This window comes from Pieris brassicae, chromosome 5, assembly GCF_905147105.1.
Source record: "Pieris brassicae chromosome 5, ilPieBrab1.1, whole genome shotgun sequence".
Classification (NCBI taxonomy): domain Eukaryota; kingdom Metazoa; phylum Arthropoda; class Insecta; order Lepidoptera; family Pieridae; genus Pieris; species Pieris brassicae.
Window position 1 is genome coordinate 9,705,448 of NC_059669.1, and position 17,037 is coordinate 9,722,484.

Here is a 17,037-nt window from a genome sequence, read left to right on the forward strand (position 1 = left end):
TTTAATGAAAAACAACAAGTACAATGACTCTTCCATTTGTAGTGACAATAGTAATGTGAATTTAGCTGTTAATCAAGCTATTAATTATAAAAGAAATATTTTTTTATGTCAGATTTTTTTTTTATGATCTTTACCATATGGTCACTCTATGGTATGAATGGCCAAAGCATTAGCCAGCCTGTTTATTAAAGTTATAACAAACGCTACGGCTGAATATCTTACACTCTGTTTGGAACAGCCTGTTACTAAAATATATACGACATCAGCCCCACGTATATTGAAAAGGCTAGGAAGTATTTGAGTTGCTCTAAATTTCAGGATATTGAATCGTATTAGGCCTAGAAATATAACGATTTAAAAAATGCCCCACTTACCACCTCCTCCTCGACGTGGTGTGGAAATGATTATTTTTCTCAAAACGCGTGTTGGAGTGTACTCCAAGATGTACTTTGCAGCGCTCATGCGCCAAAATGTTTAAGTTAACGAAAAAACAATGTAAATACATAAATTGTAAGTAATTGCCTCTAGTTTATTTTGTTTTTATCGGTAATGAGTCAGCAATCTCCAAATTCCCAGAAAACTTTACGGGTAACTTTTCACACCAATGACTGTACTAATAGTAGTTCTAGAATAGAAATATCTTGAGGTTAACGAGATTTTGTATTAAAATCTATTTTGAGAAGGTGTATCGATAATTTTCATTGTTACTGGAATCATTTATTATAATCCTATGACGATGATGACGCTGATTTACCATATCGCATATTTTTTTGTGAAATGTCACTAACAGTCTATTTTAATATTAAATAAATACTAATAATCCGACACGACTTTTGTTTTTTTATATAAAAAGTGTTTCTAATATTAATAAATGGATTTTTTTATTATCTTCTTATTGTCTACTATCACTTACCTTTTGCAGGAAAAAGTCGTTGTTTTCTATATGTTTTCTTGTACAAGCTATGCCGAAAATCACTTCAAATTTATTTGTTATATTGACGAGCTCTATTGAGTCTTTAAGAAAATATATCGCCTGTGGATAATTCAAGAGCAAATCACCATTCTCAATCAGCTCTACACATCCTATTCTTCTTAATATCTTTTGTAATCCCATACCAAAAGGGCAGCATTTGCTTATACATTTATCATTACAGACAGTTGCATTTCTTATATTCAATTTAGTTAAAACCTCCTTTGAACTAACTAAAGACAAAGAAAAAACAATTAAAGTTATAAACATCACGAAATGCACCATTGCTAACGAGGAATTGGTAGATACTGAATGCTCAAAATTGCACATTGTTCATAATATAATGAACAGTCTATCCTCAAGGGAATAAAATAACGCTTCAATTAAAAAAATGTAATACTGTTAAAATTCAACAATACAAAACATACAATACAATCTATACAGGTAAATAAAAATATACAATAGCATTAATAAATAAGTGGAAGAAATCATAATTAATTATGATATAGTTAAAATGCATTATAAAAATTTTGTGCTAGTTAAAATTGTCATGAATCTACTTATCAGATTGATATGGCATACGCATTCTTATTATTAGCAATTTATACAAAGGTAACCTCCGAAAACGATTTCGGTTCACGAAAATATCAAATCGGTTATTAATTAGATTGTAAACATTTATTTGGTATCAGATTGATTATTACGAGTCCTGGACTAGGCAGTGCTTGCAGTCAGGTGTATTCCGATGTTACAACGTACAGAAATCCTCAGAGCAGTGACGTCGCTGAAGCCTGCGAAGTGCCCAGGAGATTTCTGTGCTTCTAGAAGGAACCAGGCTGGCTTAGTTAGCCAGGACTACAGCGGGCCTAGTGAGAGTCTAAGTGCGGAAACTGAGTCCACGAACCTTTATCGTATTCAATCGCTCATGCATTCATAACCCTAGGAGATCTAAGTACATTTACAATACTTACAAACTAGTTTTATATCTCTACAGCATCTGGGAACACATGGTCTAAGTATCTTTGATCACAAAAACTTTGCAAAGGTTTCGGTCTATCAGTCCTTATTGCTATTGACTGCCGAGAATTGTTCACACTATTTCTATCAAATCTCAATGCAATTTCCTTAACTTTACCTGGTTTCGGCATACAATCTATATCGATATTCTTATGTTGTACTTCATATGACTCAGTCAAATCTTCAACGCAGCGTTCCTTTTCACTATATCTTATTTCGTTTTTCAATTGTGAATCTGTTTGACGGGTTTCAATTTGTACATTAATAGCTTTCCTTCCTGCCATATTTTTTCCATAAGTACTTTGGTTACTCTTACGTAATTTATTTCTTAGTATCTCTTTATCCGATTTAACTTTGCCAAAAAACGGATCTCTTGAATACTCTATATCAAAATTACTATTAGAAACCAAATTCTTATTTCTATTACTTCGTTTACTACTTCTATCAGACCGCCTGGCTCGCGGTTCTTGTTTGAAGGTAGTAAACTGAATATCGTTATTATTAACTTCATTTTTAAAATTTAACGGATCGAAAGCGTGCGTTCTTTGGTGAGTTAGAGGCTTGGACAGCGATAAATACTTAGGCGGTACGCCGTGCTTGTTTATCGTTAATTCGTATTGTATATGCGGATCCAACACCGCGTATACATTTTCTTTGGCTTCTCTCTCTAGCGACGACAAAGCTGCCTACGGAGAAACAATAATACATTAATTAATTTGCATGGACATAACAATTATACTTTTGATATTTTAGAGGGAAAAGAACCTTGTAATGAAATCATAGGATTTAATGTCGCTGAAGTGCAAAATTTTTTTTTTGTTATCTTAACAACACCTGTAATTTTGACATAACATATGAAACCTTTGAAAGTATAAGACTTTTGTATAGATATCTTAGTTGGCATAAGATTTACGAAGGCTCTCTTTCCGCACAGCCTTTTTAGCAAAATTACTTTAATCAGTTTCCTTACGATGTTTTACTTCACGTTGTGGCTTGTAAGCAAGTATATAAATACTAGAGATATAGAACGAGTATTCTTGCATGTGTTTTACGGGTGTGGCTAAGTAGCAGCTTTTATGTGTGCTCTTAGACACCATTATCAATACGTTACGCAAACAAGAGGTGCTCAAAATCTAATTTCTAAAACCATATGTCGTGTTGTGAAAATTCATTACTTTGAGGTTAATCCCTTAAAAAGCGTCTACTCAAAGTAATTAAACGTCGCGGTTTAACTGTGAATCATTGTGACAAGTTAAAACAATGAATTGACGAAACTATTCGGGTAATGGAATCGCGTGTGTTATGTTAATATTGTCTGAGACAATTTAGTGTTGTGTGTTGTCACTGTGCGATGATACCTATATAAGAGTTTTTTTTTTAATATGGCAAATTATATAGATTTAAATTATTTATTTTAATTACGAATAGACTTTAACAGATAAATTTGGATTTCTTTTGACCATTAGAACAATGGTTAGATATATTGAAGAAATGTATGGTTTTAGTGCATATTTCAAATGAGTACCAATTATCAGAATTACTAAATATATTGACGATGATTTATAGTGTTATTATTGTACCAATTAATAATTTGGTTAATACATGACAACTTTATAAACACAAGAAGAAAGAAGAATGAGAAGTAAAAGTTAAATTACTAAAGTTAATAAACCTAGTGTAGTGAAGTTACGTGCAAGTGCGGTACCTCAAGTAAAGTCGCACTCTTTTTTATGAACTTTATTATTGAAAAAAATTAAGTTATTAGCTACTCCATACTATCATAAATATATAAATAATATATATAAATAAGTTAACTCCTCTATATTTCGTTCACCTTCTGGTTATTTCTTCAATTCTATTTAACAATTCGTTAAATATCTACCTAGCTTACCGTTATATATCTACCTAACAACCTCCACCACATTCCTTATACCCATTAACTATTTCCACCATATTCCTTATACCCATTAACTACCTCCTCCACAATCTTTATATCCATTAACTACCTCCACTACATTTTTATACCCATTAACTACCCCTACCACATTCCTTATACCTAGTAACTACCTCCACCATATTCATATACCCATTAACTACCCCCCCACATTCCTTATACCATTAACTATCCCACTACAGTTAATAGTGCGTCACACCTGTGCGATTCACACGGTAGTGGGTGGTTGAAGCACGACGGCAGCGCGGCGGACCTGCAACGCCGCGGGTGAATATCGAGACGAAACTGGTTCTGCACTACGTGGGACTCGAGTCTGGTCCCGCGGGGCGTAAACCGCGTCCGCTGGTAGGACTGTCTTCTCACTGGGAAATATTATATTACATTATATACAAGTATTATTTTCTCCAGACTATATGAGTCTGTGGTTTATACGAGTACTTTATATTTAAATAAAACTTCTTTAACGGTATGTCGCGACAACTGACGGTGACGACACATTCTGAATCGTTTTAACGAAGTTATTCCGACCACTACGGATAGTGCTAGTTCCAGCCAGTCTCTACACTGGTCGAAAGCCTTCCGTTAGGTTAGAAGGACACACATCCTTCCTCAACAGACAATATGTTTTTGAAGTGAAACTTCTTTATCGGCGTTGGAAAAAAAACGTCACATTTTTCGGTTACGCGTCACATTTTGCCGTTACGCGACATCTTTTTCTTGTCCTTAACACGGTTGATTTGAAGTGATTCAAAATTAATAATTTTGTAATAACGATAACAATGATAGTAATAATTCTATTACAATTTTGTAATAATCTTAGTAGTACTAAGGTAAAATGAAATAATTGTATTATTTCTATTCATGTGTATGATAATAAAAGCCTTTTGTTAAAGTTTATCTAATTTAACTTTATTTAACCAATTTTTGTAAAGTTGCATATAATAGAACATTTTTCAAAAAATAAGGTCATAATGAAGTTTCACTTCTTACACGTGTACACTAGTACATGCACACATTTTTTTCTCGCAACTGCAACTGCTACGAACCACTCAGAATGTCAAGTTATGGAAGTAATTTAACGTTCATATTCGTGAAAGAAGTTTTAATTTTGTTACAACTAAAGCAGTGATCGTGTGTTTAGATTCTTCTAGATTTATTGATGATAATAATAAATATAGTAATATTGAATAGAAAATGCATTATCTCAGCTAGCAACACATTAAAAAAAATTGAATTTTTCATCAAAATATGTAGTATTAAATATAAAAAAATACTCACTTATCTAAATCATCAGCTTTGTACTCAACACTTTCTGTAAAAAATATATATTTAATTCCCGTAAATAAAGAGAAATATCGAATATATCATTCGGGTCTTAAATCCATTTACAGATTTTATTTTGAAATTGGGGCTACATTCAACAGAGATCCTATATAAAGATCATTTTTCGACAAGAGTGTCCTACATACACCAAACGAATTTGTATTGTTTGTGGCAATGGTCACGTGACAATGCCAACGCAGCTGAGTTTCATCATCGGACGTCAAGGCAAAATACCATCCGTATCACCGCGACCTCCGTCGTTCCACAACTGAGCGTTTTCTAAGGCAGTTTTTGCCACGAACCACCTACGTGGAACCAACGTACTACAAGAGGAGAGCCTGGCAAAGTCCATGGGCGGGTGGTATCACTTAACATCTGCTGAGCCTTCTGACCGTTTGCTTCCTGTTAAGTAAAAACAAATGCCATTCTCATACAAAACTATCTCGGCTGTTGCAGAGTGGTTTTGCCTATGTCACGTAGTGTACTTACCTCGTTTCCGACGACATCTTAATATAAGGCACAGCACTATGACAAGGAGTGCCGCAATAAGCAGAGCTGCCACTATGAGTGGGGCAACGTGCGCCGTCTCTGTTAGCGAAAAATTATCTGTGAGAAGAAATTATTTATGATTTTAAGTAAGCCAATTAGAACGTATACAATTTGGAATTAATTTTGATAGGGCTATTCCAAAGCCCACAGTGAATTATGGTGCGGAATACGCGAGTGAGTCACTATACTTTAAATATTTACAGACAAGGATATTTGCACGGGATTTCGCGGCTCTCACTTCACTGTCCCATTACAGACTTTTAAAATACGGGATACACGGAAAGCCAGCCTCTTATTCTTTAAATATTTACAGACAAGAGGCACGCGGCTCTTGCTTCACTGTCCCATTACAGACTTTTAAAATACGGGATACACGGAAAGTAAGCGACTTGGAGGTCTTTAGTACGTTTGCTAGCTTCAGAGTTAGCCTTATATTAAATTGTTGCTACAGGTCGCACCTCACAGCTGCGAACTCTGAACATTCTAGTATAAGGTGTAAACGTTTTTTTTTTGTTTTTCCCTTACTAGGGTTGCCTGAAAGAGATCGCGAGAGCGATAAAGCCGCCCGTTCCATGCCTTATAATTTTTTATGTATTATGTTATTTGTTTATGTTTTTTTAGTGTAACGAAGTGTTAATAATTAAAACTTTGTTGGACCTATGGGTTACCAATTAATATTGTAACTTATCCAATCTTTTAAGGCAATTAAACAACATTATTATTTGTTTTTTTCTTTTATTACCGGGACAATTTAACGTAAGTTTCGAAACCGTATTATGGCAATGGCATTAAGGAGCAACTACAAAACTCCGTAATTTCATATTCGTAGAATAAAATCCTCATTAACTGAATTCAACACAATCTATATAAACAACATAACTTCTTACTTAGGTATAATCCTTTGACATAGATGGCGTTATTTTTAAGCGCCTTTTAAATGAGTTATGATATAGTTAATATTAATTAAAACCCTGCATTTTATTTAAATATGTTATATTCAAGATATTAAAAAGTGTGTGTGTACTTATATACACGCGGTAGAAGTTATATTTATTTGGCGTAACAAGATAAAAATATTTAAAAAAATGTATTCTACGTTTATAGAAAAAACGACACTAACAAAAGAAAAAAGGTATTTAATACATTAAAGTTTTATTATAATGCATTATTTAGTTAATAAAGTTTATTTAAATATGCCAAGAAAATATTTCTACATACTTCAAAAAATTGACATTTTTTATTTTAAAATTTTGACTATGCTAAACTTCAGGGTGTCGCTTTTTTAGTGACGGTGTGCGGGTGTTGGTTTAAGTCTTAAGTTAGGATAGATAAAGTAGATCTCAGTTAAGAGACAATTTATAAAAAAATCTCTTGTACGTACCATGCACAGTAAGAGAGACAGCGTGAGAAGAAAAACCGCGTTCGTTTTCAACGTGCAGGACGTACACGCGAGCGTCTGACATACTGACGCTATTTATAGTTAGCGTGTATCGATAGCATCCGTTTATACTCGCTGCGTCTATTGCTTTATAGCGACCTAAAATATAAAAATGGTTATCTGTAAAGTCGGTTTATGGACGATAGTTAAACGTGACAACGTCATATCAAAAACATTGATGAAATCATTGCATAGTTTCATGATTAAAATTCAATCACTTTATTGCATTATCATACTTTACTATACTTTCTATTTTGGATACAAAGAAGGAGTGAATGCTCGGACGCAAAGGCCAATCGAGTGAAAGATAGATGCAAGCGTACAATGAGCGTAACGGGACAATGAATCATACTTTTTCGTGCGTGCAGATCGATTTATTAGACGTTGTCACGTTAAAAATATGTATAAAAATAATTGTAACAATAAACTATGGAACTCTTTACGTGTGTTATATTTAAAATCATTCGTTTAGCCTTCAAAAGTTACACCATTACCTAAATGTTTGTGTAAAGTAAATTAAACGTTGTTCTAAGCAAACAAAAACCTTGTAGCGACATCTACATTTTACGGCAATCACTACGGTGACCTCCAAACTCAAACTCCAAAAAAACTTTATTCATATAGGTAATCAGGTACATTTATGAATGTCAACAGAAAAGATGTTAAATATATTCTAAATTTACAAGAAGAACTGGCAGGAAGCTCTCCGCCACTCTTTTTAATCGCCAAATTTTGAGTCATACAAATTGTTTGTAAGGCAGTTATACCCGGCAACGCTCTAACGAAGTTATTGCGACCAGGATATTTAAAACTTATCGGCCTTCGAGCCAGTCAGACTGGTCTCGGACCCTCTCTTTAGGGTCTAGGAGTTGTCCACTATCCTTCACAACCTCATTGACGAACGTTCTTGCTAAAACCATTTGTGCTATATATATGGTATTTTCTTTTCACTATTATTCTTATTTATTTCTTTTTACTATATAAAAAAAGAAGATCATTTAAAGTAAAAGAGAATAAAATACTAAATACTTATTGTTCTGCGATATATATTGAGTCATACCAATAGACGAAGGGACATCCAGCCGCAAACTGCCCCAGAGCCAGGCAGCTCTTCGTGGTGGAGGGTCAGCACAAACAGTTGCTTGAACTTTGGCCTCTCCTCCACTCCATGCGTGAGCCGTTCCCGTCTCAGCACCGACGGGTGGGCCCAACACGTTCAGGGTTATTGCTTCTGATTGGTGGGTTCTGCAAAATATTTTTTAATTTCTCAAGAACATACAAGGTAGTGACATCTACATATAGATATTCAACTTTTCGACACACGTAGGTACACTTTATATAAGAAAAATGTATAGAAAAGCCATTTTGTTATTCTTATTACCGTAACTGCATTTCTATAAACCAAAGAAAATATTATAAAAACTAGGTCCGAAACTAACGATTGAGTACGTATTATTTTCAAAGCATGGCGTCCAAGAAAATAGCATTTTTTTAAACCCATTAATTATTTAGTTACAACGCTTAAGAATTTATAAAATCTATTGTTTAAGCACTTACGATAATTTATTGTCAACATTAATTCCTTATCCCCCGCATGTTATATAAAAATAAATATTTTTTCATCACGCGAATACATTATGGTTTTCTTATGTTCATGAATCACGCACACTCACACATCCTTACACATTCTTACACACACCTCTAATAAATTAGTAAATTGTCTTGATTAGTACATAATGTTTTGTAATAATTCTTCGTATATATGGTGTAATATGTATTGTCAATAAACTGTTAAGCTGCTAAATCACTGGAATGGCATGGCGACCTCACTGGCTAAGTATCCAAATAATTTGTATGGAATTGTATAGCAGTTAACTCACTTAGCGAAGGTTCCAGGGAGAAAAAAAGAAAGGAAGAAGGTTTCAGAAAGGTTTTTGAGGCTGTGGTTGCGCTTCCGCAATTTTTTTTAATGCATTGTAATACTAATTGCATTGTAATAATACTAATACACAAAATAAGCAAATTAATATCAAATAAACTTAAAATTATTAGGAAACTAAAATTTCTTACCGTTCCTCTAGTCCAATATGATTGATGGCCACGCAAGTGTATCTCCCATGTTGCGTATATGATACATTATGGAGCTGCAGCTGTGGGGTCGATGATATAGGGTAGCCTTCATCAGGATGTGAACTTATTGCTGGTGATGGACTGAAAAAGGTGGAAGTTTAGAATATAATCTAGGAGTAGCAGAAAGTTTATAGTATTTCATATATATTTTATCAAGACTTTGTTACAATACATATTCGATACATATATATTCAGATAACATAAATGAAGACAACGGGCGGCCTTATCGCTACTAGGGGAAAAAATAAATACTAATACTAAGTGCATAACAAAAAAAATACAGATGTTACGCATTCACAAAACCAAATAATTAAAACTAAAAGCTAATCTTTTTAAGATTAATGAATAAAGAAAGAAGGGTGTTGAATCACTTAGGTTCGAAAATACATAAAAGTTATATAATACCTAAAAAATATGGTTACTTATTACGTTTAAACATGGAAATGATATGATTAAGACGTGTTTATATAGAAGACTTCTAAAAAATGTTTGAGAGGCTAATTCTAGGAAGTAAGAGCAGATTTAGAAAGGATATAAATTTAAGAATTACAAAGTCACCGAGAAAGCTTTTTATTATAGCGCCATCTATTAAGTCTACACGTTTTGAATCATTAATTGTTTGAGTTGTATCATCAATGGTTATACAGCCCCTTGTGGGCCTAAACCTCCTCAAGTACACTTCGCCATCGCAATCTATCCAGAGCTTCCCGTTTTCAATTGCGAACCCCTATTGTTACGAGGTCCTTGACAACTACGAGTACACATACACACACTAGTCCTTCCATCCTACCAACGTAGCCCCGGTCTACCGGATTTTCTCTTGCCACCGGGTTATGAGTTTAGTTAGGACCTTGGGGTTCTGTCCTTTGCCATTCGGTGCACATGTCCAAGCCACTTGAGCCTGTTGCACTTTATGAATTGGACGATGTTGGCGTCGTCTAGTTATAACGTTATTCATTGTTGCGAATACGCCAAACACCGTCGTCGCAAACAGGACCAAGGGTTCCTCGAAGAATCTTCCACTCGAAAATTTGGTGAGAAGTCTCATCTTTCTAGCTAAGGGGCCAGGTTTCAGAACCATAAGTGAGTCTGGTCGCAGAAGAGTTTTGTACAGAACAAGCTTGGTATTCTTCCTAAGAAGTCGTGATCGGAAATATCTACGAAGGCCTACTTGCCTATTCAATTTACAAACGATCATGAAACAGATACAGAAATCTGAGGCCCAAACCTTATAGGTTGTTAGTTAGTTAGTTAGTTAATCAGCTACTATATAGTGATAAAATTCCCTGATTATTTATACTCGTAAATTCCTGTGGTTCTGATATACGCCTAAAAACAACTCCGATTTAGATGGATTTTTGTGGGTACAAGTGGAGAATGGTTTAGATATACATTTTTTTATGTATAACAATTGCGTAATACGGCTATCTGCTAGTTCTACATAAAGTTTTGGACTCACTTATGATACCACTGGTAACTCGGCGGTGGGTTTCCCTCAGCTTTACATTCCAAGGTCACTTGAGTGAACAAATTGGCTTCCACTACCGTATCTGGACCTACCCAGATTACGCGAGGTGGGTCTGTAACCAATTGTATCATTATGAGATGGGGAAATAACCTTTCAAATTCGTGATGTTAGTGGTTAGTGAACGTTAGTTTTAAGTGAAAAGAAAAAAACATGAACAGTTTCTTTTCCATAAATATCCTTTAAAATATTAGTCTAGATCGTAAAGTCCAAGTTCTCAGTGAACTATCAATTCAAAAAAAAATATTTAAAGTAAAAGAATATATTTTAAAATTCATAGATTACAACTTACATTTAACATCAATTTCAATTTTGACAGGTTCTGATGTACCCAAAGAGTTTCTTGCTTGACATCCGTAAATACCTGAAAATGTAAATATTCGTAGTATCAAGAATTCACTGTTAACGAAAATTAAACTAACAGTTAACCTGTTATTGAGAAGTGGACTAGCAAGAGGCGCAACACCGTAACGTTATTTGAAGTATTCAATATGAGTTTTTATTGACTGGAGTTAGCGACCTCTGACTCCTATATGTCTAAATCCGATAGATTTCTGGATACATGAATCCTGATACTTCTCTATGAATGTAAGAGTTCGTAAGTTAAGAAAATTTAATAACAGTAAGAGTTTGCTTTTCGTTTTAGAACAAGTGGTAAACGCTTTACGTAATTTTATGTGATACCCACGTCTACAGTACCAGAAATCTCGCAAGCGTTTTTCCGGCGTTTCAAGAATTGGTAGGCTTAGGACCCTAAGTCGAATTCATTCGGAAATACTTCAGTGGTGAAAAGTGTTACTAGTGGTAGTCTATAGGTACTAGAGTTACTCAAAACTGAGCGATTAAAAAGAGTGGCGGAGAGTTCTTGCCAGTTCTTCTTGCCCGCTCAACGCTCTTGACTTGCGAATTGGTAGTAAACGTAAATTTAGAATAAATTTGACATCTTTTCTGTTGACGTTCATAAGTGTTGGTTACCTATATGAATAAAGTTATTTTGAGTTTGCCTGGTCTTAAGTTCTGCTTAGCCGTGACTTATCATAATTTATACGTTTTTTTACACATCCGTACATTAACTAACTTTTTATAATTAGTAAACCTCATGGTATTAGCATATGAACCATGGACACAACCTTTTAAAAATGAAAATATTGGTTAAGAAATAATTCTAAGGGCGACTGTTATTAACAAAAGTAACCTTACCCGAGTGATTTCTGTACACAGGCGCTCTGATAAGTCGGGGACCATTCGTGCCTATGACCTGTCCATCTTTCGTCCACCAGACATATGGGCTTGGGTTGCCATCAGCACGACATTCCAGAGTTAGAGCGCTGGAGCTCTCTTCCAGGCTGGCCAGACTGCTGGCGTCTGAACCAACTATGGAGACTACTGGGACAACTGGAATTTAGAAATATAAATGTAATAACTTTGGATATGTCAGATAAGCTATCTAAAGCTGTATTTTTACATATTTTTGATGAGGAATAATAACATTTTAACAGAAAAAGATATTTTTTTGACAATTTATATATATATATAAAAAATATCCCTTTTAATTCTTAGGATTAAAATAACAAACAGTGTATGGCAAAGATACTGCGTATTGCTAATAAGCGTTTCCAGCCAGCTCTATTCAAAAATAATTTATGAAAGGTCAAAAGTTGCTTAAATTTTCAATTTTTATTTTTATGTAATGGGTTCACCAGATGTTAAGTGATATGGCAAGGCCACTCACATTGCCAGAAGGCTGCGTTGCCGGCCTTTAAAATAATTATAAACATCTTACATGTAACATCGAGCATGGTGTAAGAGTCTCTGTAATGTGGCGATGGGTAGGAAGGATGGTGCGATCTGCAGGACAGCTGTCTACCATGCGCTGTTCTCGATGCACCAAGCTCTAGCACGGATCTTGCAGCCCAGACCCTGGGTCTTTCAACTTCCGAAGCATTTGTTTGGCTCCATGCAGTCAGTCGTTCCTTATCTGAAATTGAGAAATTTTAGTTTAATAAAAAGAGGGTTTACGACATGAGCAGAACCGATATTAAGAGTACTAGGTTATATTTTAAATTGATTTTTACATGAACTCCATTGTAAACTTATTACATAATTATTTCTTAATAATTGACTTTTCACATTTGCTAACACTACCGATAAATGTCCAAAGTACCAGCAGAAAGCTGTAGTCAATCGTTATCTAATAATTAATATAAATAAACACGAATTAACGATACGATTTAATATAAAAAGCATCAAAATAAATAAGGCATCAAAAAAGAAAATGTCCAGAATCACTTCACGAAAACTGTTAGTACATGTACCGATTATATATTTTAATGATCTCAAACTGTCAATACTGTATTGAGTTGATTACCTTCTCTATTTCTTTAGTCTTAATTAAATACGTACGTATAATATTAGTTATTATTGTTTTTCAAACTTAAATATCAATAAAAACAGCAAAATAATCAGTAGTTTAGTTAGTATCGTCTTCGCTATAGTCTTCTTTAGTTAGTACTTTAGTGTATTCACATTTGTGTAATCAAGAACGACAAATATTAATAGCGATTCAGAGGAATCTCTCGTATCTCGTAGATTAGAAATAAATATTAGTGTAGAAACGTGGGTATCATATCAATAAATAAATAGTAATATAAAAATAGCTTGTCTTGTCCCTCATCCTTGCCCACTATCCCTTTTATTCCATCTTCCCAGGTTTCCGGTGGAAATCCGCTCTTTTTTCTTCCCACCATTTCCAAAGCCATTCCAAGCAAGTGTTTTTTTACCCATCTGTCACCACAAACGCGGGCAATTTAACAAGACAATTTCCACTTTAACTAATTTGAATGTGTTACGACGTCTGTTGTGTTTGTAAGGCAATGGTGCATACACCGTTATTAAGTGCGTCTTTAAGTTTCAACCGAAGAATAGACAATATATTACTAATTTGGTTGCTTGTATGCAAGGAAAATTTGATGTAATATATAAATTAGTGGTACGTCATTTTAGCCTTTATTTAGAAATTCTAACCATACTCAAATATGCCTTGTGTTAAATTATTCGTGGTTTTAGTACGCTGTAGTTGAAAAGAGCATATTATGTATTAAATTATTTCCAAAAAACTGAATTTTCAGTTGATATTACTAAAATATGCCGATTGAGATTTTAAGAAACAATAGATGCCCTTGTTCAAAAAACAAATTATGGTGAATCCTCCTAATAAAACATAAGCTAAATAAAAAAAGCATTTATATCAATTTTCGATATCTTCTCAATGCTGCCATTTTATTAATTATATTTTCGCTGTAAAAGATGACACATGTAAAACGAGAGCAATCAGATACTTAAGAAATTTATAAAAAGGATATGCATGTGTGAAAATGACATGAGAACTTAAAAAGGCAGCGTTAACAAGAACCATGCAACTTCCATACAATCGAGTAGCCCGCAATACCGTAGCATACAATTCCCGTAAGGAATGTTTATATTGAAATCGCATGGGTCCGCCAATATACAATGTAAATATATAAATGGCAATGAGGTAGGAATATATGAAAAGAAAATAATAGTTAATCATTGCCGGGCTAAAACGTCTCGGCGAAAGGTTTCCATGGAGTTGCTCAAAATGTCCACCGTGTCAATTCTCATAATCGTACTGTGAATCCGACACAAGCTATTAATAGGACCATTAAACAAATAAAATAAATAACTAACTATTTATCAACTGTAGATAATTTTGCAGACTGTATTTTGCGATTACTATACATTAGAATAAAATTTAAGATGAACATGATAAATTAAAACCTAAATTAATTCTAATTTGCTGTAACAAAGATTGGCGGAGAGTTTACTGCCAGTTCTTCTCTTCCATACTACGCCCTTGAGTTGAGAACTTGCAGTAAATGTAAAATTAGAAGCAATTCATATACATTTCTTTTTTGACGTTCATAAGTGTACATTGTTACTTATATGAATTAAAGATTTTGAATTTTGGTTAATTGTATAGGACTTACCCAAATACCACTCGATGTACGCCGGTGGGTTCCCATATCTAGCCTCGCAGACCACAGTCGCCCTGGATCCTGCTGCAACTGTAATGTTTTGGCCTGGTAAAACATGGGAGCCGTTGAACAGAATCCGAGGTGTTTGCGGTGGAACTCGTACTGCTAAAGCTGCGGGTGGACTTGATAATGCGTCCTGAAATGTGATGAAATATAATTAATTTTATATTTATTGTACAAAAAATAATTTAAAAAAAAATAATTTAATAACAATTACATGGTGCAACGGGCCTTTGGGTGGGGTTTAAAAAACACCAAAAATTAAGAATTGTATAGATTTTTAGTGAATTCTTGGAAGGCTTCTTAGTTTTTCGGTAATTTATAAAGTACTTTGTTCAATTTACGAAAAACCCGTACTTTAATTACTTTGCCAATGAAACATAATGATAGGTGAAATACACTAAAGTTAAAGGATAAGTAACCTCGGGACTAAGTGTTAAGATAATATTAAATAATTGTCTAAGCATTTTTAATCCATTAAATAAAGAGTATTTATTTCTCAATACATAATAAATATATCCTCTAAAAATAATTAAGAAATTACCTGAACATCATAATTACTGGCTGTAACCTGGCACTGCCACTGCCCATCATCAAGCTGGAGGGTAGCAGCCCTTACCCACAGGGAACAGTCACCTCCGATGGAGCTATGTTCGTTGGCCCATTCGTACTTTCCTCTGTAGATGCCGACGGGCTGTAATGAATGAACTTAATTAATATATTGTTAGAAAACAATTTTTTAAACGGATTAAAGCTATTTGTATAAACTTATAATTATTTTACATAATTTTAAATTGAAATTTTTCTGAAGTTTCGCGTGCTTTACAGCGTGCGTGGTCACGGTGACTGAAGACAAAAGGTGTTGAATGTCAAAAGTATCACAGCTGTAGAAAAAGTTGTGTTATCTGTATTTATTTCCCCGCAGTTGGTATCGACTAAAAGATGACGGGTTTTTGCAGTAATTACTCACGGTGTCCTCTATTTTCGCGGATTGTTTGTCTTGGGGTTTTAATTTGGATATTATTGGATCCCAGGTGTTTGATAATTTTAGGCCGTCTTCTCTATTGAAATTCGGGTGTTTTTATATTTCAATGGCTTCGCGTACCAATCTTGGGAAGAATCTTTTTTTTTCGCAAGTACTTTCGGTTGGTCAAATCGTATAGCGCATCCGGTTTTAAAAATGTTTTCTTTCAATGTGTAAAAGCTATGTTAACCATAGACAATACTAATATATTGGTACCAAGACTACATACATATTAATAAAAATAAATCAGCCTGCTTTTGGTAACTAAATAACTTATCTGTATGCTTTCATGTCAGCAACAATTGACAGAAACAGGCGAAAGAGCCTTTATTTAATTAAGCCTTTATAATTGCAAAAAAAATTTTTTTAATGGGGGTAGGATATTTATAATTAAAAACTGGTATCAAAAATTAGGAATATAAACGCAGATATTTTGAGTGCTTTTTAGCAATCGTGGTAAGCGAGATTCTTGCAGTTGACGAAACCTGTTAAAGAAACTTTCAATTGAGGTATACTTTCTACATTATAGAATTAATTACTATATATATTATGTATAAAAATCCTCTTCCTGAAGGACTTAAGATCCGATAATATTTATTTACAAAAAATAATATTATGTAACCATGACAAGTCATTTGTCAAAATCGAATCTTATCAGAATGTATTTAATTATATTGGTAAGTACACATATGAATGTTAATAATTTAAAAAAAGGAAGATCTCTTTTCATTCACTACCAATTCTCAAATCAATGACGTATAGCGGACGAGAAGGGGTAGAAACTCTGTGCCGCTATTTTTAATCGCCAAGTTTTAGTGTACAAGGGGTAAGAAACTGCAAGCAAGACAAGATTCACTTGTCATAATAAAATAACAAACGTCAACATATCCATTGCTGCACTGCAAGGGCTTTAACTAATATAAACTTACACACAAATTGATTTGTATGAAAGGTTATGTTATCCTATATATTTACGACAATACAGATTACATACTTTATCACAAAAAACTATAATTACACGAATTAAGTTCGGTGGCGGTGATTATATGGAG

The 17,037-nt window shown here is 34.0% G+C and overlaps 1 protein-coding gene across 1 annotated transcript in view; it reads right to left on the minus strand.

Annotated features, from left to right (window-relative positions):
- Positions 1–1,419: 1,419 nt before the first annotated feature.
- The window catches only part of LOC123710158 (hemicentin-2), a 102,762-nt gene continuing 87,144 nt past the window's right edge, over positions 1,420–17,037 (minus strand). Inside the window, exons 3-15 of the mRNA XM_045661894.1 lie at positions 15,506–15,655; positions 14,914–15,097; positions 12,690–12,884; positions 12,107–12,301; positions 11,199–11,270; positions 10,841–10,961; positions 9,322–9,462; positions 8,312–8,496; positions 7,195–7,350; positions 5,754–5,870; positions 5,220–5,253; positions 4,141–4,303; positions 1,420–2,673 (exon numbers count right to left, since the gene is read on the minus strand). Coding sequence (XP_045517850.1) covers positions 4,150–4,303; positions 5,220–5,253; positions 5,754–5,870; positions 7,195–7,350; positions 8,312–8,496; positions 9,322–9,462; positions 10,841–10,961; positions 11,199–11,270; positions 12,107–12,301; positions 12,690–12,884; positions 14,914–15,097; positions 15,506–15,655 — 1,704 coding nt within the window. The 3' untranslated portion in view covers positions 1,420–2,673; positions 4,141–4,149. The remainder of the gene's footprint in view (positions 2,674–4,140; positions 4,304–5,219; positions 5,254–5,753; positions 5,871–7,194; positions 7,351–8,311; positions 8,497–9,321; positions 9,463–10,840; positions 10,962–11,198; positions 11,271–12,106; positions 12,302–12,689; positions 12,885–14,913; positions 15,098–15,505; positions 15,656–17,037) is intronic.